The sequence below is a fragment of the Elaeis guineensis genome, chromosome 10 (genome assembly GCF_000442705.2).
Source record: "Elaeis guineensis isolate ETL-2024a chromosome 10, EG11, whole genome shotgun sequence".
Classification (NCBI taxonomy): domain Eukaryota; kingdom Viridiplantae; phylum Streptophyta; class Magnoliopsida; order Arecales; family Arecaceae; genus Elaeis; species Elaeis guineensis.
Genome location: NC_026002.2, coordinates 1,350,814 through 1,376,283, shown reverse-complemented (window position 1 = coordinate 1,376,283; position 25,470 = coordinate 1,350,814). Strand labels below are relative to the sequence as shown.

Here is a 25,470-nt window from a genome sequence, read left to right as displayed (position 1 = left end):
GTATGTCTTTTGAATAGCAATCCAAATTATCTTAGCAATCCAGATTGTCTTCTATCAGGTAATCCAGATTATTTTAAGAAGGAGTGACTATCCAGATTACCATATCTTTGATAATCTTATAATAAAATTTTTAAACGAAATTATCCTCATCAAAAAATCAAATAAAACCCTCTTTTTTTTTCCCGTAAAGCCACTCCTCAGCTCTCTCTCCGCCCAGCCCTCTGTCCATGCTGTCACCATTGCTGACCTCCTCACCACCACGACCCCACCTACTCCTCCTTTTCCCATCTTTCTAGCCCACCACATCGCCCACCATCTCTAGCTCCACCAATGTCGGCAACAATATCTCCATCCTCCACATCATCGTGGAGAAGCCGCAAGCTGCTGGTGGGGGAGGTAGGGAATCATGAAGAAATCGTGGGCTGTCGGAGGTGGGGGGGAGGGGGCATAGAAGAGATGCAGTGCCTAGGGGGCAGCACATAGAGGAGTCGTGGTGCTCAGGATGGGGAGGCAATGCACCGGGGGATGGAGAGCATAGAGGAGACGCGGTGTCGAGGGAGGGAGGTGTGAGAGAGTGGGAGCCATGGCTGATGGAGGCAGGGGTGTGAGGGACAAAGAGCGAAGGAGGCACGATTCCAAGGGGGAGCGACAGCCACGGGTGGCGGGGATAGGGGGGTAGTGCGAAGGAGCCATAGATGGTTGGGAGGGAGAGTGCGAAGGGAGATGGATGAGGGGCCCAAGGGGGTGGGGTATGGAGGAGTCGCAGCAGGCGTCGCCCAAGGGGTGGTGGGCATGGAGAAGTCATAGGCATAAAAAAAAAGAAAAAAAAAATAATAATAAAATATTATTTTTAAATATATATATATATATATATATATATATATATATATATATATATTATGGTGGGCTTGCTGTGGTGACAAAAAAGAAAACGAGATAAAAGATACAGAGAGGTGCGGACGAGATAAAAGTCTAAATATTTTCATCTTTTCATCAAGAAAGGGAGAAGCAATCAAATCGAGCGTCCTGTTGTACTCTCGAAAAATATATTTTATAATTTATAAATTAAATTAATTAATATTTTTTAATAAATATATTTTAATTAAAAAAGATAAAAAATTAGAGTCATCCATTGGTGACGGTTGCGATGGGGGTGATAGTCTACGGCGATGGTGGGGGCAGCAACCAGTGATCGGTAGCTGTAGCAAGAGTGGCGATCAACGACCGGCGGTCAGGCACGTTGCCATTTGGCAGCCACGGCGTTAGAATGATATTGAGTATAAGTCATAGTATATAAATTTTTAATAGATTTGATTTGAAGATATTTTAAAATTTTAATTTTATATTACCAGTAATTTTATTGTCATATCAAATATATTAATCATGATTTTCAAAAATTTTATCATAATATTATTTATATGTATCAAATATAATAATAAATATTATTAATAATTTAATAATAATAATCTATCTGAAGATGATTTAAATTATCTTTTAAGGTTGTCTGATGGTGCATCAAACGTAACTTTGATGTTTGGAGAGGTTAATTTTCGTAAAAACATGATATATTTTTCTTGAAAGTTTTCGTTTTTGGCTACAAATTTTTAATTTATGGAGTTGTATTCTCACGAGAGTCACGCCCTCGCATACACATGTGAAACGGAGGCTCTGCCACCGCAGAAGCCTATTAGATATATTAGATTGGGTTAGATTTCTCCCCGGATTGGTTCCAGGTTTACTGGAGTCGGCAAACGAGCCCGCTGGCAGGAATTTTGTCACCAGAACAAGCCTATTAGATATATTAGATTAGGTTAGATTTCTCCCCGGATTGGTTCCAGGTTTACTGGAGTCGGCAAACGAGCCCGCTGGCAGGAATTTTGTCACCAGAACATTCGCAACAACCGCCTTCACGTTTTCCCTCTTGTCTCTTTACTCTCGCCTTCGTTCGCTTCTCCCAATCCCGAAACCCTAACCCTGACCCTAGGTCGAGATATTATTTTACTTCCGGATTCGAATTGAGAAGAAAGAATTTGGGCGGCCGAGATGTCGGAGAAGTTCTCGCCGGCGCTGCGGCTGGCAGATCTCAACGACTTCATCGCGCCGTCGCAGGACTGCATCGTTTCGCTCAAGGCGATCAAGTCGAAGCACGAGAAAGAAGAGGTATTTGGTTGAAATATGTTTCTTTTACTTTTAGACGTTAGGAATCAATTACGGTCTTGAATAAATATGTGATTTTGATGCTTTTACTGTTGTTGCACGTTAATTTCAGTATGGATTCTGAGGAATTCGAGGGTTTTAATGCTTTGTTGGTACTCTGAATTACGTAGTAGAGAATTAGGTTTCGGTGGGTCGAATTTTCTCTGGCAGTCAATATTTTGTTTCCCGGAACTGAGTTGTATATTTATTGGTATTGGCACTATTGCTTTGGTCTTGGAAACAGCCTTTTCTCTTTTTGGGGTAAAAGAAAAAAAAAAAAACGGTGGATTGATAGCAGTAGTTGGCAGCATGTTATATGGGGATTCTTTGAAAAATTATTTCAACTTAGTACTTGACAAGTGCTTCATGTTGACAGTTTTCAATTTTTACAAGATTTATTTGAAAAATTAAGTCAGTTCCTGCTAACAATGACATATGTTCTCCGTAACAGATCATTGGAATTTTAACCTGTTTTTATAGTGAGATTCACTGATGTATCTTTCGTAGGCATTCATGCTGATGCTTACTACTACTTCCTTTTGTGATGTCTGGACGTGCAAAATAAATCAGAGAGGACTTATGTTGGGGAATGGATAACTTTCGATAAAACATCATAAAAGTAGAGAAGTCTTTGGAATATTTGAATAGAAGTAGCAGGAAAGGTTAAGAAAACAACTTTTTGGATGACTTTTCCTAAAATGAAATCAACAGAATTAATGTCATGAAGTTGACCTCATATTACTGTACACTGTTGCTTATGTTGATTGACTTTCAAACAATTGCTTTGTTCTTTTTTTTTTTGTGTATTTTTGAAAGAGCTTCTTAAGGTCTTACGTTCTCCAGTTTTCTATCATTGTTATTGTTTGCAGAACCAGGAGAAGGTCAAAGCTGTAAGCAAACAATCGCAAACTGAAGCAGTCAAGATTTCTTTGAAGGATTGCTTGGCATGCAGGTATAATATCTTTCTTTGCGGTATGATGTGATGTTTATTTGGCATTATTGTAATAGATTTCAAAAAATGAAGAAAAATGAGTAAGAAGCAAATGATGCACAGAGTGTGCAAGTGTTCTATTATAATTCACACGCGAGGAACAAAAGTTGGAGTGATTACACCTCTCATAAGTCATAAAATTGTTATACCAAGTGTGTTGGCAAGATAGGTTTTGTTTGTGTGCACAATTTCCATACATTCAGAGGCAGGAGGGGGGGGGGGTGTTGTCGGGCATGTCTCCTCATAGTCCCCAAATTTCTGTGTATTGATATGTAGCCCCCTCCCAAGTAAGTTTGTAGCAATTATTGGTCCTCCGTTCAATTTTGTTCCAATAGAGCGCAGCTCCTAAAATATTGCACAATTAAAGGCCTATAATCTTTGGGCCATATCGTCTAATCAAGAAAAGGAAAGAGAGAGTCTACTTAATCTCAATTGAAAATTCCATTAGATTAACCATGCAAATTGTCCTGAATTTCTGAACTTCCTTTTTGGCTTCTCTCTTTCTTAAGCACCCTCTCCCATATCTTTTTTTCTCTTGCATGCTTTCGTGCTTTTTTACATCTCCATACTATTTGGCTTTTATAACTTCACTCTTTTTTTTACTAAAATGCTCCCCTTTAATGTACTTCCAAACAAGTGAGTCGGAAAAGATGATAAAGAATAGTATTTAAGTTAAATCAGGAGTATCTTTATTTAACAAGCGATACAAAAAGCTCATGTTGATTGGATTACAACTAGCTATTGGATGCACTGTCCTTTGAAATATGGTGTGCATCATAAGATTCAAATGGCTCTCTTTATCAAATAGAAAACAAAGAAGAAATGCATGGAAACTACCAAAAAAAATGCCAGAAATCTTCTCTCTCTGGGGAGAAGCTCCCAACTCTAATAAATAGACTAAGCATAATTGTTGCCTCTTTGCAAGATTTTCTTTTCCAGTTGCAAAGGTTCAAAATCAAGATTAAGATGTGCACCTCTGCTTGAGTACATGCTCTAGTACCATGGACAATTATGGGAAGATTCAAATCTGAGGAGTTACTAAAAGTAATATTTTTACTGGATATAAGAGTAGAAGAAGTAGGAGAAAGTCAGACTTTGATGGAGCCATCTGTGGAGATTTTGACAGATCTTGATTGTTAACTGACAGGCTTCTTATTCCTTTGATAGACAATCACCTCTTTTGGTTCATTCTTATCTGTAGCAGGCATAAAGTCATCAAGATTAACTTAACCTCGGTTTTGTTTGATAGCTAGACTTGTTAAGAATAGGAGGACAGGATGTTTGATCAAGATGAGAGTGATGATAAATAATAGAATAGAAACAGGAGGGATTAAAGATGCCATCCAACTGCTCTTCCCCTGAACAAGATTCTGAGGAGAATTAAAATACGATTGAGACTCATAGAACAATGGCAAGCAAAAATCCCAGGACGAAGAGGAAAGGAATACAAATTGGGATCAGGAATAGATAATGGGGTCTTCATGTCCAACACCCTAGATGGCATTCTGTTAATCACATAGGCTGCTGTAAGCACTACACCAGACCAAAACTTCGTAGGCAGCTTGTGTTGGAACAACAATGCCCTAGCTGTCTCTAATAGATGTTTATTCTTTCTCCCTGCAACACTGTTTTGTTGAGGGGTTGAGACACAAGAAGGTTGATGTATCACATCCTCATGACCTGATTATCAAGAAATTTGTTCACAGTTCTTTTGCTGCACTATCTTGTGAAAATTCTAAGCACTACGTGGTAGCTTTTCATCATTTAAATCCAGATATATCTTGCTCATGATCAATAAATCTAATGAAATATCTACAGCCATCCATTGCAGCAATGGGCGAAGGACCCAGACATATGAACGAACTAGGTTGAAAAAACAAGTGAGTTTATTTATTGAGGGAGGATAAGTTGTTATTCATTGTTTTGCCCACTGACAGACAAGACATTGAATCTTTCATGAGAAACAATTCAAGAAATAAAATTTTCAAAGACTAAATAGCAAATGTTATAGTCTACCATCCCAAATATAAAACATAAGCTATAGCATCTTTTTCCCTTAAAGCTACAACTACAAGATCGAAAAGCAGATGCGAGATCTCCATCAAGGATGTAAATCCCTCCAGCTTCATAACCGTACTCAATTATTTTCTGTCTCTGATCCTAGGAAACGCAATGAATAGGAAAGAAGTTTCCAACACAATTCATGTTTTTAATGTGGCCACTGACCAAAAGCAAATTGGTATCAAGGCCAGGAACATGTAGAACTGAATCCAAGGTAATATCTTTACTAATTTTAATGTCCCCCCTTTCAAAAACCGGAGAAGGGGATCTCTCTGCAATTCCAATATGGAATACAAGGTACCATCTTTACCGATTTTGATGTTTCAATTTCCAAAAACTGTAGAAAGGGATCCATCAAATACCAAGGAATGAGAGGAAAACATGGATTCACAACTAGTCATATGATAAGTAGCTCCTGATTTAATTATTCAAGATGCACTAGCAGAAAAGTAACAAGAGACTACGGCAATAGATCGACCTGATTTAGCAAGCATAGTAGAAGTAGTAGAGTTGAGGTGAGTAAGAAGTTGTTTAACTACCTCATAAGAGGAGACAACTGTACAGACACTAAGAATAGAGTCTTATCTTGCAGGTGACTGATCAATAGTGGAATAGTCTGTAGGATGTCCCTCTAAAGCAGGACCAGCAGCTGCTTGTGGTTTTGTCCTTGAAGTCCCTTCTCTGCCCCATGCTTGAAATGAGGATATTCCATTCACCAAGTGCTTTCTTTCTGGAGTTCAAAATCTTCTCTTTTCTTTTCAAAATCTTTTTTCTAATTCCTTCAAATCCATTATTCAAGCCAGCCAAAAATTTAAGTCCTCTCTTCAATCTGCTTCTGGTATAGCTCACTGTCTACAGTATCTTTCTGATTCAGTGGGTGAATATTAAAGTAGTTCCTCCAAAAGACCTTGAAGGGTTGCAGAATAAGTTGAAACTGACATATCTCCCTGAGTGAAATTTGCTATGTCTTATTTGAGACGATAAACCTTGGCAGTGTTCTTAGTGAATAAGTATAGTTGATCTTACTCCATATCTTGAACACTATATCTAGAAAAGGCAGTCTTGTAAATCTTGGATGTCATGGAGTTGAACAGTGAAGACATTACTTGGGTTTTTTCTTTTTCCCACCAAAGGTTACCTCGCATCATCAGTTTTTTCCTGGGTTTCTTGGTAGCAACTATTATAGACCCTGGCAACCCTTGATGAATAAACATAGTTGGACAGCCATAACCGTTCATGGTAGTTTTGCTGATATAATCTCGTAGGTGTAATAATCTGATTGGGGTTCTGAAACAAAACCCCGAACTTTGGTGCTCTTCTGTTTCTAGAACTCATTTTTGATTTGCTGTAATAGACATTTTCAATTCAAGTGTGGATAAAGAGATGGAAATTTGAGATCTGTGGTGCGAGCTATTATTCTGAATCTGACATACCAATCTGATCTCCACAAGTAACCTTGAGAAATGGCCTTCTGTTTTACTAGAATAAGTGTGCCTGCAGCCCACTCTAGATCTAATCTCAATTGGATCTCAAGAAAATATCCATCTGTCCAGATCTAATCTAGATATGCGTAGCTATTCCTTCTGTAATCTGGATTTGATCCAGATTGCATAGCTATCCCTCCTGGAGGCTAATCCTCGGCTCCTTCAACCAATGCGACCCAAAATAGGGCTTCTTCTAATTAATAATTGGCACCAAGGGATCTTTCTTTTTTCTTGCTATTAAATATGAGGATAATGAAGAAAAAGAATTGGAAGCACAGGAAGTAGAACCCAAGATCTGAATCACTGGTCTGATGCCATGTTGCAGTAATCAGAACTTTGTGTAAGTGCTAAGAAGACAAGAAGAGATGAAAGAAGGGAAGGAGAGAAAAGAATAGGAAAAAATATTGGAAGAACCAACCAAAAAAAAAAAAGAAATTGGGGCCAGCTGCCCTTTCCTAGTAGTAATAAAGATGTGCAAATTAGAATAATGTCCTTATGGTGATCCTGTTTCTCTAGAGAAGCGAGATGTATTTTAGTATGAGGTTAGGCAGTCTGAGCAGAAAAAAACAGGGTGAGATGGGGGTGTTTGAGGTGGCTAAGGCTGCTTAGGGCAGCTACAGCCTGAGTTAAAGAGAGGGTCAATAAGCTCAACAATGTTTATATGCCTCCTTTCGGTTATTTTTTTGGTGGGGCTCAATGAAAGAGTAGTGTATCACGTGAGGTGATGTAAATGTTGATTGGTGACACCTGATTTTTGCATGGATATGTTTTTGCAGGGAAATAACATTAGAATTGCAAAGCGTTGCTTTATTTTGGTATGTAATGTTATGAGAATTTCCTGTCTTCTTCTATTTTTGAACTTGCATGTTGATATTTGGTTAAAAATCACAAACTTACATGCTTGTGTTTAAAAATTGCTCCACTGTCACATTTTGGCAGTCACTATGATAGTAATGTTTTCTTGTAGCAATTTTTTCTCTTCCTTAAATTGCTTAGTTGTCTGATCTTGGCTTTGATATTTTGGATTGTATAATTATGATATCATACAATAAGAAATTGATGGTCATGTGGAATTGACAATTTCTTCTGTGTGGTAACATAGACATGCAACTTGCATGGTGAGTGGACTAGAATAAGTCATTTATTATTTTGCAGCGGTTGCATAACTTCAGCAGAAACCATTATGCTCGAGAAACAAAGTTTAGACGAGTTTCTGTCTCAAGTCAATTCGGAGAAGGCTGTTATTGTTTCGGTTTCCCCTCAATCAAGAGCATCATTAGCTGCTTACTTTGGTCTTTCGCCAACTCAGGTAGCCACCCTATTCATGACTATTACCCTTTAGAGTTTAGTCTATTGTACTTGGAGTTTCAAGCGTCATGTCATTATTTTGTTGTGTGTTTCACTTCTGTAAGTCTCTTACTAAAGCTTAACAAAGGCACCAAGTGATCATTATCCATAGAAAAATCAACTGCCAGCGAAGTGTTTACAAAAAGGGTTCCTCAGAGTGCAAATTTTCACCGTAAGTACCAAGACCAAGGGAAAAAGCAAGAATGATTCATTAAGTTAACATAGTAGCTCCAGTAGGACTCCAGGAATGAGTTTTAATGAGGAATTGTTTTTCATAATCGTGAAATTCTGGAGGAGAACTATTAACCAAGATAAAGAGCAAGATTATGTGATCATGCTGTCTCTTTAGATTGTCGCTACTTAACCTTCAGTTCAATTGCTTGAGGAACTGATTTGTTGCATGTTGTGAAGCATGATTTTACAATTTCCATATTGTAATTTACAATTTTTCCATTCACTATAGTTAAAAAATTTAAAGTTGAGACCTCAAGATAGTTACAACTGATGGAGGCAGTGATCTGGATGGAGAGGCTTTTCATATGCATATCATTTTGGGATTCAAAAGAGTATTCAGAGGCAACTATGGGTTGTGACTTGATCAAGTATGTCACTTGTTCCTGATGAAGTCCATGATGATTTGACCATGAAAAATATTGTAAATTTATCCGACTAATGCTGATAGAAATCAAGGGATGCTAGGTAGGTAGGCTATAACATCTCATGGGATGCTAGGTAGGGAGGCTTTAACATCTCATGTGTAGCTACTTCACTTAATCAGCCTGTGTCAATTGGGTGGAAAGATTCTTTAAGTACGAGTGTATAATTCCTAAAACACTCTTCCTAAAATACCCTCATTCTTTATGAGTAGTATCAACCTTCGGCATTCTGGTTTCAGATTTGATCTTCAGAGAATGATGTGGTAATGGGGCCTTTAAGAAGGGGAAAACTCTTTCTGGAATTATATTCTTGTGAATTTTTTGAATTCCACATATTTTATTCATTTTTTTTGGATTCCACTGAGGAAAATTATTTTTTTTTTAAAATATAGAACCTTGTCTGGACTGTGACCTAAACTAAGGGTTGGAGTACCTGTACAGCACAGAAAATGTTTTACCAACAACCAGGTGTTGGTATGATATGGTATCAGGTACCGGTCTCCATACTGGTGCAGTATAATACCTCGGCAGAACTGGTACTTCATTCATTGCATGAAACATATTCCAACCAGAAAGGAAATGAGACAAATTGTTAAGTTGTGATTCATCTCATTTAATTGCATTTTTCTGAATTTACACACTTGCTATGATTTCTTTAGATGGATCACACATGGTGGCTGATTGAGGAATGAAATGTTTACAACCGACATTAGTAACTCATAAGTTTGCTTATATAAGAGGCATCATATTTCTCATGATTGGTTATTAGGTATATATATATATATTTTTTTTTTGCCATCATTATGATAGACAGCTTTCTGTGCTAAGGCGTACCCCCTTGAAAGATCGAAATTCATATAGTTTGCGTTTCAGGTTAATGCTAAGAACGGAAGAGTGATCAAGTTAGCAAATGAATTTTGCAAATTTTAGTTTGTCAGTTCTGGCACATCCATTAGACCTGAATAGAGATTTTCTTAGGAAATGGGAAAAACCAAAGTACTGATTTATTCAGGAGAAAAGATCTGCTGTTCAGTTCTATGTTAGAAATAATGACGGAATATTTCAACCTTCTCAGATTTACAAATCTGTAACTTAGTCATTTTTAGAAGGCAAGCTAGCCTTTTTGAATGCTGCTCTTTTCTTTGCAAGTTGTCTATGTAATAGGGGCATCTTACCTCTTATCAGTCATCAAGCTAATTTTTTAAATATATTTACAGGTTCTCAGAAAGCTCACTACATTGTTCAAGTCTTTGGGAGTTAAGGCTGTGTTTGATACAAGTTGCAGTCGAGATTTATCCCTTATGGAATCATGTAATGAATTTATTTCACGGTACAAACAACATGTCTCTACTGATGGCGGAGAAAATAGATCAATCTTTCCCATGCTTTCATCTGCCTGTCCAGGTAACATTTTCTTTTTCTTTTTGATTTTCCTGGAAAATAAAAAAAAATATTGTGGTAGTTGGTACCCCCTTTTCTCCATATTATAAACTTATGTTATATGAGAACATTGCACTCTAAACAGATTTGATTGCTATGAATACATGTGAGATCTGAATGCGAAGTTAATAATGCTTATGGTGTAAACCAATTAAGGATTGTTAGATCAAAATATGAAGTTATATAATCATCAGATTTGGTTCCAATTAAAGATCCATTAACAATGAGATGCTTTTCTACCAATATACCCAAAGGTAAAAAAGAAAAAAGAAAAAAGAAACTTGATGGACAGTGCGATCATGCTCATTCTTAAACTGACGGTGCAATCTTCCTTTTCCTGCCTTTGCTACAGGATTTAGTGAATAATTGGTTACTAATAACCATTAATAATTTGTTATCCTATATCCAGCCTGGGAGAAGAGGATAAACAGTATCAGTAGAGATTGTGGGAGATGGAAAGTGACTGAGTGCAGGTGCATGGAGAGGGGATACAAATGGTACACAATCAAAGGGTGGGAACCCATAGTTTCCTGTTTATTCTGATGAAGGATAAAAGAGTGCATGCTACATAAAAGAGAGTCTAGGAATTTAGGGTCTTCTGTCTTGGGAGCCAACATTATATATAATTTTTCTATAATTTTCAGTTTATATACAACAATTAGTTATTGATAAGTCTACTCTTAGTACATATAGAAATATGAGGGGATTGGGTTATGATTGCTTAATTCTTATTGAGCTTACTGTCGAAAGGAAATTTCTTCGACTATTTCAAATGTTGTACTTCATCTTCAACTTTGAAGAATATTAGACTAACTAGAAATCTATTTTATGTAGCTTGAGCTTCCTTTATGGTGTTGTCTCTTTTTTGCCTGCCAGCTTGCTGCTGTACTAGTTGTATTTGTGCTATACTTGGCAGGAAGAGATCTCCTGCAAAGGACATCCTATCTTATAATACCTACCTTTCCACTCCTGAAAGAAGAAAAAAAAAATCTGAATCTGATCTAGTCCCATCTGGAGCCTCATGGGCTGCCAGGCTTTCTATCATTCATATGTGTGTATATATCTCTGCTCATGAGGTTGAGTCAGAGTAGTGTCCTGGACCTTCCTCCCCCTTCTCATCACTGTGATCAAAAAGCTACGAACAACTTTACAACTGGCTAGATATAGAGGTCCATCAATCCATCGACACTTTCAGTCAATCACCTCGAGACAGGTCCTCTAGACGCAAGCTTCTCTAACACTGGCTCCTTTGGTATTTTAATGTTTATGTGCTAAACCCTTAAGGCTGCCAAAGAGCTATCCATCATAAGAAGCATATTCTGTTCATAAACATTTGGCCTGCTAGATGGTCAATCGCACATTAATTTACATTAGTTTTTTTTCTGTTAGAAAACATGTTCCAGTTAAGTCATATTTACCATGTTGCAGATAAAGCACAGCTGACTGGAACTATATAGTGGAAATGTCAGCACAGATGGTTGTTGTCAAGTGTGTAAATTTATTGGAGGTAAAAAAGGAATTCTGACCACCACATCTGGTTAATCCTGTTCCCTATTTTTTGAGCCCATCCAATATTGGAATAAAATACATTGTCGAGCATTTGATCCATCTATTACAATAGGTTGAAGTTAAATTTTATCCAAGTCCGAGGCATTTTAGCATCCATAATATGCAATTATCTTTGCAAAGATTTCAACAGTACGCTGATTGGTGGAGTGTGTGTAAAGTGTGTATTCGAAAACATCATTCTTGTTAAGGTGGATAATTTTAAAACTCAGCACCAAGTAAGTTGATTTTTTTAAAAAAAGTTGGCAGACATGTTGAGTATTAAACTTTTATATTTAAGGTAGGAAAATAAGTAACTGTGGAGAAGTGTTATGATCTCATTTGAATATTTATGTTCTTAACCTCTATCTGTTTAACATCTTGGTAGGAGAATGACTGTCCCCTAAGTTTAACTGGATATGGATCGAGCAAGGATTCTTTGTCTGTAGCGTCTTATTCATCTCATGGGGTACCGCATGATAGTTCCATTAATTTGATCATCAGGGCTAGGAGCTGTTCCTTTGATAGCGTTGCATTTCTGAGTTTGGTCATTTATTTTTTTCATAGTTCCATTAGCATTAAATCATTTTCTTCATTGGGAGTTGTTCAATGCACCTGTATTTTGATATCATTCAGCAATTTTTTCCGGCAGACCAGTTAGTAGAACAATCTTTTGTAAGCTAGGACAGATATGGAATGAAATAATAATTGGTTTTGGGAATGGTTTGATGTTGCTTGTATTTGATGGATATATATAGGACTATGATTTGCACGAACTAAAGGATGGTGATGTAGCATGCTTAAAATATGGAAAAAGCAAATCATAACATGGACATCAAGAATCTTCTGTACACTAGGAGAAGTATACAAGTGCAGAGCAGTGAAACAAAGAAAACTGTCTGTGCTTCCAAGTCTCAATTCATTGGCAGTCTGCAGGCTAACTCTAATTATTTGTTTTCATTTTGCTATTAGTGCCTCTCAGATCTTCTTCTGTTTTTCTAGGGTTGTGCCTTTTTAGACTTTTGTCGATTGAATGAACTTGATCAACAGTAAAGGAAATTGGCTTTTATATTTTCTTTCTCCTTTATCTATTGACCAAGTAGAACCACTTTGGGTGTTTAAAGAACCATCTTTTACCAAAAATCATGGTTGTCAAACTATTGCTATTAATAGTCAAACAAAAAATTGCTACTAGTATGCTATATATATATATATATAGTGTCTTGGTAGCAACTGGCTGCATGTCTTCTATATATATATATAACACATATGTAGATAGAAAGAGAGATTGACTTGGCTACACTCTGGTGGATCTCCGCTCAAATCCAGTCTAGTCTAGTTAGGATAATAGGGGTCTCACTTCAATGATCCGAGCCATTGGATATGATATATTACCTCTACTTTGCTTACATGTCAAAAATCATATAATTTGGAGACCTTTAAATTAAATGATTTTTTGTGTACTAGTGGCTTAGAGGTAATAGATCATATAATCTGACAGCTCAGATCATTGATGTGGGAACTCTATCATCCAATCTAGACCTAAGCGGATCACATGGAGATCCAATTGAGTGTAGCCATGCCAATCTCTCTCTCCCTCTCTCTCTCCCCATCTATCTATCTACCCATATGTGTGTGTCTCGTGTTTATATATATCATGTGTATACCATTGGATAATCAAATAGTGTTTCTTGCATGCAGGTTGGATATGTTATGCTGAGAAGACACTTGGATCTTATATCTTACCTTATATTTCGTCAGTGAAGAGTCCTCAGCAAGCAATTGGGACTGCTATCAAGCATCACGTTATCCAAAAAATGGGTCTCATGTATGCTTTTTATTTTCTCTATTTTTAGATAATGACTTGCTCTTGTTAAGAGATTTTAATCTTGCTGTGAATGTAACTTAAAAATTGGAAGGTTGAAAAGTCCATTTCATTTTTTAGGCACTTTAAGTGCATGCAGCCATGGAGAAGCTCCCCATTGTTCCCTTGGATTTGACAGCAGTTTAGAAACTAATCAAGAAATAAGTAGGCTAGTTTTGATATATAGACCTAATTCATATCCAAGGCATAGATTGTTTGTCAAATAGTCAAGTGGTACACAATCTTCTTCCCTTGTTTACATGGTAATATATAAGGCATTTTAAAAGCTGTCATTTCACCTCCTTTTGCGGATTATGTGATTTACAGAATACTTAATTAAAAGTATAATCAGTCCAAGTCCAACTTTTACCATATTGTATGTTGAGAAAGACCAAATTATAACCATCATATATGGATTTTTTTTATAAAAAAATTACATTTCAATGATTCTGTGCAATCTGGAACTTTGAACTAATGTTGCCTTGCAACAATCCTATCTAGGGTCATTAGTTTTGGAGTTTGTGGTTCCTTCATAATTGATAAATGCTGTAAAATATTTTGGTTGTAATATATTGTTCTATGATTTAAGTCCAGACCATGGTGGTTCTAGTGGGCATACTTTGTAGCGGACTGGTAAGGAACCGGTAGCCGGCAGGCCACCACCCATATTGAGTGTTTGTACCAACTACCAAGGGATACACCACTACATTGTCTGGCTCGTACCAGTCAGGTGCCGGTTTAGGTGCCAAAACCCGAAATTAAAACCTTTATATGTTCATGTGACAATATAATGGTGTTTCCATTCATTTTTTTAATTCTCTTTCACTTGACACTACTTATTTATCACAGGCCGGACAAAGTCTATCATGTGACAGTTATGCCTTGTTATGATAAAAAGCTTGAAGCTGCTAGGGATGATTTTTTGTTTTCAATGGATTGTGGAGAAAATGGTCATGACAGTTCTCAGATGAAGATTGCTGAGGTAGACTCAGTGTTGACATCAGGAGAAATGTTAGACTTAATACAGGTAATTATAATCTTTCTAAATCTTCCTTTACTGAAGTATAGGATTTATTATGATTTATTAACATAATATGGTTCTCATTGCATCAGTCTAAATCAATCGATTTCAAGGCCTTAGAAGAAGCTCCTCTGGATAGACTGTAAGGCTCTTGTATGCTTCTGAATGCTCTTGATGCCTTTTCTGGTATTATATTAGTGTATGTATATCAGATAATTTTTTGTAGAAAGCTACTTCTCCAAGCATGGACAGAACCGCTTCAACTGATTGCTTATTGTTGCTAAAATGCATTCTTGTAGATCTTTAACAGAAGCATATTTCTCCCTAACATACACTGCCAACTTTTGTAATAACTCATTTGCACATTTATGTAAATTTTAGATCCTTGCTCACATTAAAGATATTAAAACTTGTTATGCATTCTAGGAATGATAATCCTGTACTGCAAAAGTTCCTGATATTATTGAGGTTAGTGCATAATAGACAAATGGATGTAATAAACTGCAGTAATTTGTACAATAGGTTAACAAATGTTGATGAAGGACATCTTTATGGGGTTTCTGGTGGCTCTGGAGGGTACGCAGAAACAGTTTTTCGCCATGCTGCTAAGACGCTCTTTGGGAAAGAAATTGAGGAACCACTTGAGTTCAGGAGTGTGCGCAATTCAGACTTCAAGGAGGTGACATTAGAAGTAAGTACTGACTTATTGCCTGAATATGATAAAAATTTATTTTTACAAGTTCGTGCTTAATGCCATTTGAGTTATGCTATTTGCAGGTGGAAGGAAAAACTGTATTGAAATTTGCACTTTGTTATGGATTCCGAAACCTGCAGAACATTGTAAGGAAAATTAAGATCAGGAAATGTGACTATCACTTTCTTGAAGTTATGGCATGCCCTTCAGGTAAAATTACACTACAAGCTACATGCTGTAAAGCTACTTTTTTCATATCCTTCTTGAGGAATGGATGTAATGTAGTAAGTATTATCGTTTGTGGTTTTATACTTATCGTTTGTGGTTTTTCTTTCTTTATTTCTTTTTTTTTAATTAAGGTTGCCTGAATGGGGGAGGTCAAATAAAACCAAAGATAGGTCAGTCTGCCAAAGACCTTATTCCACTGTTGGAAAATGTATATATGCAAGATGTAAGTCTTCATCCCAAAGTGCTCTTACTTTGTAGGAACGGTGGCACTGCTTATCCGTTAAGGATTGCTTATACTCTTGCCTTCCATTTATATATTTTTTTAAGTAAACATGCTGCTGTAGATGCTTCTGAACATGTTTTGGTTTTTTGTACAATGAATTCGCTTATTGGTTATTTTCTTGATATCCAATTTTATTTCTCCATTGTCATTGCTTGTAGTTACTTTCACAGTTTCACTAATGAAAATAATATCCTTTCACTGGAGATATGCACATGCTGGATGAACATATGAAATATTAACCATGACCATGGTAGTTATGGGAGATGGGGAAGGACTATTAGAGTGCTTTCATTTGAGGATGGAATAAAAATCCTCAAAACTGAATGTTGCTTTTTTAAACACAAGCCATAATTTGTCTTTTGCAATTGTATGCTTTCTATATATGGTGTGAAACATTACTCACAAAGTTTTCCACCAAAAACTTCGTTAAACCTTATATCATGATGTGATAAATGAAACACATCAGTATATTCTTAATGTTTCTCATTATCATACCTCAGCATGAGATACAATGTCTAATATCATGATGTGAGAAATGAACACATCAGGATATTCTTAATGTTTCTCATTATTATACCTCAGCATGAGATACAAACCTATGCATTGATTTTGATTTAATTAGTATTATCATATGTTAAAGAGGCAGGCCATGGCATAATGGTAAGGTATATGTAACCCAAGATATAACTTGGTGGTATTATAGTAAAATCAGTTTGTAGATGGGGAAAACAAATAGAGTTTCACAGTAGCATGGTAGTGGACAAAATATTTAAGATCCGATGCTATTTTTTGAAAAAAAAAAAGACCTAAATTTAAGTTGATTATAGGCCAAGTTGGTTTCAAACTACACCAAGTCAATATTCAATAAGTCAAATTTAAGTTTGATTTACTCAAAGATTGAAATACTACTATCAAGGGCCATACTGGAATTTTAATGGGCTGATATGGTATTGGAACAGTAGCTCCCCAACCCTTGGGATGGTCCTGCATCTTGGTATTGTACAGGGACAGTTTTCTCTTCTTTTTCGTTCTTTTTTCTTTTTCAATTTTTTAAATTTTTTAATCTTAAATGATTTTTTATTGAATATTTGTTCGTATTGGTATTGACATGTCGTTTAAATGAAACATAAAAAAAATACCAACAAATATAAATGACACATTGCTTAGCAGATGTATTATGCATAATAGAATCATGAGTTTGAGTAAAATCATACTACTTGCCTTTAATCCCATGTAGAGTGGCTGATACCTTGGATATTGCCACATCCCTGCTGTTCATATGGTGTTTGTTACTTATCAGCCTCTCCTGATACTCTGGTTGATAGTATGCATAGCAGGTGTCAATTGTCTTTTCCTGAAAAGAACGGACTACTTTGGGATTAAGCTCATAGAAAGAAACTAATCCATTAAAAATGAAAGCATGGCATATGGGAAAAATGTAGTGGAAAATGATTCTCATGCTAGAAGATCAGTATGATGCATGCAAAATAATCTCTCAATTAATCATGCAAGGTAGAAATATACCTTACACAAATAGTTGAATTTTGCAAATTGTTGAGATGGATCTTGTTGTTGCATTCTAAATTGATGTTGAGGCACAACCTCCAACCTTTGTACCTATGCTAAGTCCCGCTCGGATCCACTTAGAAGTGCTTTGAGAGAGTTTCTCCAAATCTTTTATGTCATCACACAGACTTGGGAGAGAATTCTAAGGAGAATAGAGGATTTTCTTTTTAAAAAAAATTTCAATTCATCTTATGATACAACCAGACCCCTTTTGTTTTTTATAGAAGAGGGAAGGGCTAAGGGTTTGTGTTGTCCCTTCTTAATCTCCCTCTCCTTGTTGTATTAGGAGAGGAATTAAGGGGACGCATGCCTCACAAAAGATGGTGCCCCTCCCTTTCTCATGTATTTCATTCTCTTACTAAGAGAGGAATTGTGTAAGTCGCTCACATTATAAGATGCCTCCACTCTCTCTTCAGTCTAACTTAGAGGTAATTATTAGGCATGACTCCACTAACAGCGTGTTTGGTTTGCAACTAGAATTGGAATGGACTTGAATAGGAATTGGAATGGCCATAACCTCCAATGTGTTTGCTTTGTTATCAGAATCAGAATCGAAATGGAATTTGATCCGAAGGAAGAGTCGGGATTGGGTTTTGAGGGGTTAGGGCATTCCCATTTTTCTCTAGAATTGGAATGGAAATGGAACTCTCTAACCAAACAACCGGAATGGGAGTCATTCATTCTCATTTCCATTCTAAAATCCAACCCCCCATCCCAATAAAAAAACAAACATACCCTAAGAGACCACTAAACCCTTTAATTAAATAAATCATGGGCTTGTTAATTTCTAAAACCAATGTAGGGTCCAAAACACTCAATAATATGGATCTAGGTTAGTGAGAAAATCCAATAATATCTTATGGCTTGTAAAGTCAATTATTCTCATCTAGTAGTCTAATTAATCAATTGAACTATCTCTACGATTTATACAAGGTTAAATTGATTAGCTTGGATCTATATGTACGACTAAGGATCTCACCAAGTTGTATGGACGATCTTGTAGTAAGCTGAATCAACTAGAGAGCACATGGAACTGTACTAGTAGGCCAAGTTTTGGATTTCTGATCAAAGGGCACTTAGGCGACAGCATGATTAATATTTAGGGGGTGTTTGGTATGGAATGGGAATGGGAATCAGAATGGATTGGAAGCCGAATCAGAATGGCCAAATCCTCTGAAGTGTTTGGTTTGTAACCGGAATTGGAATCGGAATGAAAATTTGAATCCTTAGGAGAGAGTAGGGGTTGAGTTTTAGGTAGATTGGGCCATTCCCATTTCACTCCGGAATCAAAATTGGGATCGGGATTCTTCCAACCAAACGGTCAGAATGGGAGTCACCTATTCCCATGCTGATTCTAAACCTCAACTCCCCCCAACCAAACACCCCTTAGTGCATGTCCAATTGAAATTATAATGTGATTAGATAATATTTTTTTTTTGAAATGTAATTTACTCTTTGATTTAGTTTTCTATTCCCTTACTATTCTTTTGATTTATCTCTAACTTTTGAGTTAATATTTCCATGCCTCTATTAACAAATTTTGATCAAGGTTATCAAATGAACTAGTTATTTGTGATCAGTTTGTTTTGAACTGAAAATTAACTTGGCATTGGCTTGTTTGGTTGGGATGGGAGCCAAACACGAGCAACAATTTGCAGTTTGAAAATTGATGATTTGAAAACAAGCTAGGCCTAGCTAGCTTGTTTTCAGCTCAATATAGCTGGAGATATAAATTTATCAAGGATATATGTGATCCCACTTATTAGTTACTTATAAACAAAAATTACTTAAATTCTTTTTAAATACCAATAAGATTTATCTAAAAGGGATATACACGTATGCAAATCATGGAATGCTGAACCGTCTTGACTCAAGTGGTTCGAGGCATGTTGAATTGTATCGGCGGCCAATGATGCGGTTCGGGTATTCCAATCAGAATGCTGGAAAAAACGAAGCAAGAGGAGAGGAAGAGAAAGAGAGAGGAGGGGAAGGAAGGAGATGGAAAGGCTGATGGTGGCCCGTCGAGACTGTCGGATGGCAAAAATCCACGCTGTGGATGCCACAATTTGAAACAGGGGTGACCCGCTTATACTTATCATCTTTTTTCCTAATGCGATTCACGGTGAAGTCGGCAATGAGTTTGTCATCGAAGGCCCTCTGGTAGCCTCCCCGCCACATTCTCTTCCCTCCATTTCTCTTCCTCCTCTCCTCTTTATCTCTCTCTCTAATCTATCTCGTAGAGGACCGCAGAGCTCTCTAAGGGCCTCTGCGACCCTCCGATCGCCACCGCCGGCATCTCCACGGGGCTCTCCTTTCTTCCCTTTCTCTCCCTCCCCCCCTCTCTCTTCCTTCAAGGTTCTCCCTCATTTCCGTATCAGTCTGGCCTAGTATGGTCCGGTATGAGGGCGTACTAAGTCATACTGCCAGTTGGCCGGCACGGGGTCTAGTTCTAAGTCCGCAAATCTTGATGCAAACCATCATATCTTAATCCAATGACATAATTACATAAATATATGTCAGGATTTATGCCACTAAATTGTGAGCTAATTGCTCACTTTTGGGGGCACAATAGAGGAAGTCAACCTCTAATATGATGCCATAGCTGGTGCCTTTATCATTCTTCTCTCAGAAAGCTCTGTCCAAATTGAGACATTCCTCTACCATCCTTTGCTCTCTCACCCTAAGGCTCACTATCATCACCTTCGAGCTATCGTGGCCTTATCTATTCTTTGACTTGTGAAGGCCTACTATGGAAGATATGTTGCCCTCCAACTTCCTGGATGGACTTGATGACTTTGCTAATGCTTAGTAGGGCTGAAAATGGATTGGATATTTTCATATCTGTATCCATATTTTTCTATGAATATGAATCCGGATATAGATATTAAGAGGGTGTTTGGTTCGCGACTAAAATCAAAATCGAAGAGGATCGGAATGGGAATCGAAATGGTTCGTGATTTGAATTGGAATTGGAACAGGAATGGAGATTTGAATTCTTAGGGGAGAGTGGGGATAGGAGAGGTGTTTGGTTGGGGGGAGTTGGGGCCTAGAATGGGAATAGCCAACTCTTATTCCAACTATTTGGTTGGGAAAAGTTCCATTTCGATTCTGATTCTATGGTGAAATGGAAATGGTCCAATTCTCTTAAAACCCAATCTCAACTCTCTCCTAAGGATTTAAATCTCTATTATGATTTTGATTTCGATTCTGGTCATGAACTAAACACTTCAGGAGATGCCATTCTAATCTATTTCGATTCCCATTCTAATCTATTCCGATCCCGATTTCGATCGTGAACACCCTCGAAGGCGATTGGGCTATTCCTATTCCGTCCGAGAATCAAAAGATAGGACTCCTCCCAACCAAATGGTTGAAATAGGAGTCATCCATTCCAGGCCCTAACTCTCCTTAACCAAACACACCCCCTAAAAGGACATCAAGATTTTAGTATAAATAGATACGAATACTAATCAGATATTAACCATATTCATATTTGTTCTAAACAAATATGGATACAAGTCAAATATTAGTTATATCTATATTTTGTCTATTCAAATATGGATATATGCTGGATATTATTTGGATGTAAATCAGATTTTAAGCAGATTTAAATAATGAAAATCAATATAAATGATATGCTCATAAAAGATGGGTATTAAATCTAATATAATGGTTGCACACAATGCATAGCTAACTAGTTAAGGGCCTAAATTCCAGCTATTAAATTTGCATGGAACTGGCAAGAGTATAGATTCAATTGGATTTGTACTAGAAGTATATCTAAAATAAGAATTATTTATTTTATAGAGAGCATGTAAAAAATTATGTATAGATGTAGGATATATTATATGTATTGATATGTCTAAATATTTCAAAAGTTTTCAATATATCCTTAGGGAAAAACTGAAATATTTTTTCATTGTAGGGAAAAGGATTGATTTTTTGTAAAATATTAATACATAATATATTAAAATATGCTTTTTTTTAATGTGAACATTTTTAAAGAAGTAAAATGAAATGCCAATATAGAGCAAGAACAAATGTTGTCTAAGTTGTTGGGTGGTTGGTGGCTGACTCAAAAAATAATGTTCTTGCTAAGATTGGTATTTTAGGGGACGGCCACCCCCCACCCCCCAGCAAGGGATATCTAGATTCAATCTGGAAAAAAAAAAAAAAATCAAAATCTGGGTCCAGATCCAGCAAAATTCATATGAATGGGTATCTGAATCTGGATCTGATTCAAACATTCCTATCTCACTCAGCTTTGAATCAGATATGGAAGCAGATACAGGTGGATAATATCCGACCTGTTTGCAGCTCTAGTGCCCAGCCCTCATCCATGTGCTGCTCTCTCCATTTTCCAGCTGGAATCTTCCTATTCTCGCTACTCTCACTTCTAGCTTGAGTTGACTCGACATTTAGTTGGAACTGGACAGTCCCAGTTCAGTCTGAGCTGGCACTGTTACATTAAATTTTGAGTGGAGTTTGAACTTGCCCCTGCTCGCTTGTGTTCAGTCTTATTGCTACTAATTTTTAATAGGCCTTATGGAACTCTTATCAGTTGAAATATGTTTGAGATAGTTGCTTGCTAGCTGCACCAGAAATTGCAATGGTCTTTTTGATCATATGTTAATAACTCCGATCTCTCTCTCTCTCTCACAGACACACACGCACACACACGTGCGCAAGCGTGCATACACACATGCAACCATCACTTTTCCTTCACAACAAATGTCCACTGGTTATAATCATATTTCTTGCTACTTCTGATTAAGCCTGTATTCGTTGCATGCCAACATAGTTCTTTAATTCATAATATTAGATTCTGGCGGTTTTTCTATGCGTGAACCTTCCAACTATGAAATGAATATTTGAAACATGCCTTCTGATGGGCATGCTGTAATTATGCTTTGTTTTATATATATAACAGGTCTTAGTTGCCAACCCTTCTGATAATCCCATTGTGAAGAGCTTGTATGATGAATGGCTCGGGCAACCTGGTTCAGACAAGGCCAAAAGATACCTGCACACAGAATACCATCCAGTGGTGAAAAGTATTTCCTCGCAGTTGCACAACTGGTGAAGCCTTTTCTTTATCCATTGTTTCTGGCGCTTCACCATGCTAGGAGCTGATGCTCATACTTCATATATCTGCACACCTTTATTCCATGAACGTCAAGCTCAGAAACAATAGATCTTTTGGCAACACTATGTTTTCATGTATAAATTTTGTTGTGATCTAATCGATGCTGTAAAATATATACTGCAACCGAAAATGTTATACTGTGAGGCAAAAAAGGCCCAATATTCTTTACTTGCACAAGGGAAATTTTTCGCTGATGGTAGATGGTGTTGTTGAATATTGTCCAAGTTCCTTTTGATAATTGATATGTTTAATGAATTTTTTATGCTTTGATAACTCCTACACTACTGGCAACTTTTTTTCTTCGCAAGTTAGTTGATATGTTGTCTACTGGCAATCTTTTTTCTTTTCTCCTCATGTTCAGAGTTCTTGTATTGTTTGGTTCGACTATTTGCTGGAGTAGTGTATTGGCATACTAGCACCACTGGACGCGTGTAATTTGATATCAGTCTGAAGGTCTTAGAGAGCTGACAAATTTGGCAGGAGTTGAATGCACGGAATCAATACTAATAAATTATTCGTTTAGTTTGCCTCCGTGGAGATCAATGCTACAAAAATTGGATAGTCTGAAGATGAATGATTCAAAGCAAATGAATTATATGGAAAATGGCGATGATCATTCGTACGGAGAGTCTACACTTTGTTCTTTATTCTCTTCAGTATTGCTTGGCCAATGGAAAGCACTTGTCTCAAATGTAGCAAGTGTCTTCATTCTTAGACCAGACGTTATTGGCTTGTCGGTGAATTCATCCCTCTACCATGGAAGGTGTGAAGTTTGAAACTTTTTAGACTCGGGAGGTATTAGTCTAAGAACATAAGTATTTAAGTAATTTTTTTTTGAAATTAAAAATATATAATTAGATTATAGATGTCTTTAACTGGATATAAGGTCACCCATATTGTGTTTACGTGCATTCCACATGTCCATATTATTTTTCTTAATATTAATTTTGGTAGCGTGGCGCGTTCCTGGGGTTTGTCTTCCTCTTGCTAACAAAGTATAAGATCCTCTGGTACCGAAAAGGTTTTAGTGGTGTGGCTTTGCATGCTAGACTCCCACATACACGGCATGTGAAGGATCCGACACGTAGACCTCTCTTTAGGAGTAGGGGTGCTATTAAGGAAGCCAGTAGTTAAGAGGCTGCTCAGTTCAAAGTTGTTGGACTCGAAATTTTGATTCGTGTTCGAATTTTAATATTTTTGAACTTGACTTGATCAAAAAAAAGAAATAACAATATTCATGACCAATTCGACTTAATTCAAATATCAATCAAATCATATTCAAGTTCAAATTCAAATTTTGATCATAATTAAAAAAAATAATTAAAATAAAATATGATATAATATTATATTTTAAAATATTAAATTAAAAATATATTATAAATAAAATATAATATTATTAAAAATATATATTACTCAATTAATCTCACAAGCTTTCGGACAGAGTATTTTGATAGTTTGAATCAAATCAAGCTCAAGTAGCTAGTAAGTTGATTGATTCATTTGCACCTCTACCTGCATATTTCAAAATACCTTTAGTATATAATCTATGGTTAAAGATCATCCACCATAAATCTCAAAGTACTGCAAACCCCTTCATTATTTACACTTTGAAAAGAGCAACGGTACTTCAATCATACATAATGGTAGGCTAACATTATCCATTGGTTTAGGAGCTGGAGGATCAGCTTAAAACAATTTGGAAACTTGACGAACTCATTTAGAACATTTTTAAGTCGAGATATCTTTGGGACAGGCCTAAGTTGAAAGAATATCCCTATGATTTTTTTTAATTATTATTTATTTTTGGTTTGAGTTTTTTTTAGAGAAATAGTGTAAAGTACTGCCATTTCGTTGAGAATGGGAGATCATGAAATAATGTCCAAAAAGTGAGAGAGATGACTTAAGGGATTAAAAAAAGAAAGATAAGAAGAGAAAAAAAAAAGAAAAGAGAAAGAGAGAAAAGAGAGGAAGAAGAGTCATCAAATTAGACTAGGCTCATCTTTCAAGGAGAAAACCCAAACAATAGACTGTACATTATCAATAGGGATGACAATTTTAGCTGACCCATCGTATACTCAACCTAATCTAATTCAAATAAGATGGATTTTAACTGACCCAATAAAACTTGGAGGTAGGTATGGATTTTAGATATAATATTCAAAATGGATTCAGATTAGGCACAGGTAATGATATGCCCAACCTGAATCTGAAATGATATAATATAACTTTATTCCCTTCCCCCGATTCATTCAATAGATGATAGCTCTCATAGCCCCGTCGCCTTGATCATCTCTCCCCAAATTACTTAGAAACTTATTATTGTTGAAACTTAAAAAATATATTTATTATGTGAAAATGACAACTGTTGGGTATAAAATACCCACAGCCGGAACCCACGGCGGAACCGCCATCAGCAAACGCGACTCCGCTCGGACTCCTACGGGAGCCGGGCTCCACCGACGACATCAGCACAGCTCCGCCCGGACTCCTACGGGAGCCGGGCTCCACCGCCATCAGCAAGTGCAGCTCCGCCCGGACTCCTACGGGAGCCGGGCTTCACCGCCATCAGCAAGCGCTGCTCCGCCCGGACCCCTACGGGAGCCGGGCTCCGCCGCCAACATCAAAACAGCTCCGCCCGGACTCCTACGGGAGCCGGGCTCCGCTCTCAATATCAATCGCTGGTAAGCTCAATCCGGACTCCTATCAGAGCCGGACTTCACCCTTGACTTTGTTTGCAGCGCAGCTCCGCCCGGACTCCTACGGGAGCCGGGCTCCACCGACGACATCAGCACAGCTCCGCCCGGACTCCTACGGGAGCCGGGCTCCACCGCCATCAGCAAGTGCAGCTCCGCCCGGACTCCTACGGGAGCCGGGCTTCACCGCCATCAGCAAGCGCTGCTCCGCCCGGACCCCTACGGGAGCCGGGCTCCGCCGCCAACATCAAAACA

The 25,470-nt window shown here is 37.3% G+C and overlaps 1 protein-coding gene across 1 annotated transcript; it reads left to right on the top strand.

The window, feature by feature from the left end:
- The first annotated feature begins 1,742 nt into the window (after positions 1-1,742).
- Positions 1,743-22,797, top strand: LOC105053258 (protein NAR1). Its single transcript, XM_010934355.4, has 11 exons — positions 1,743-2,160; positions 3,066-3,148; positions 7,888-8,041; positions 9,953-10,139; positions 13,422-13,548; positions 14,434-14,611; positions 14,698-14,747; positions 15,128-15,296; positions 15,383-15,509; positions 15,659-15,750; positions 22,307-22,797. The coding sequence occupies exons 1-11, from the start codon at positions 2,044-2,046 to the stop codon at positions 22,457-22,459; spliced, it is 1,437 nt and encodes a 478-aa protein (XP_010932657.1). The 5' UTR covers positions 1,743-2,043; the 3' UTR covers positions 22,460-22,797.
- The last annotated feature ends 2,673 nt before the right edge of the window (positions 22,798-25,470 follow it).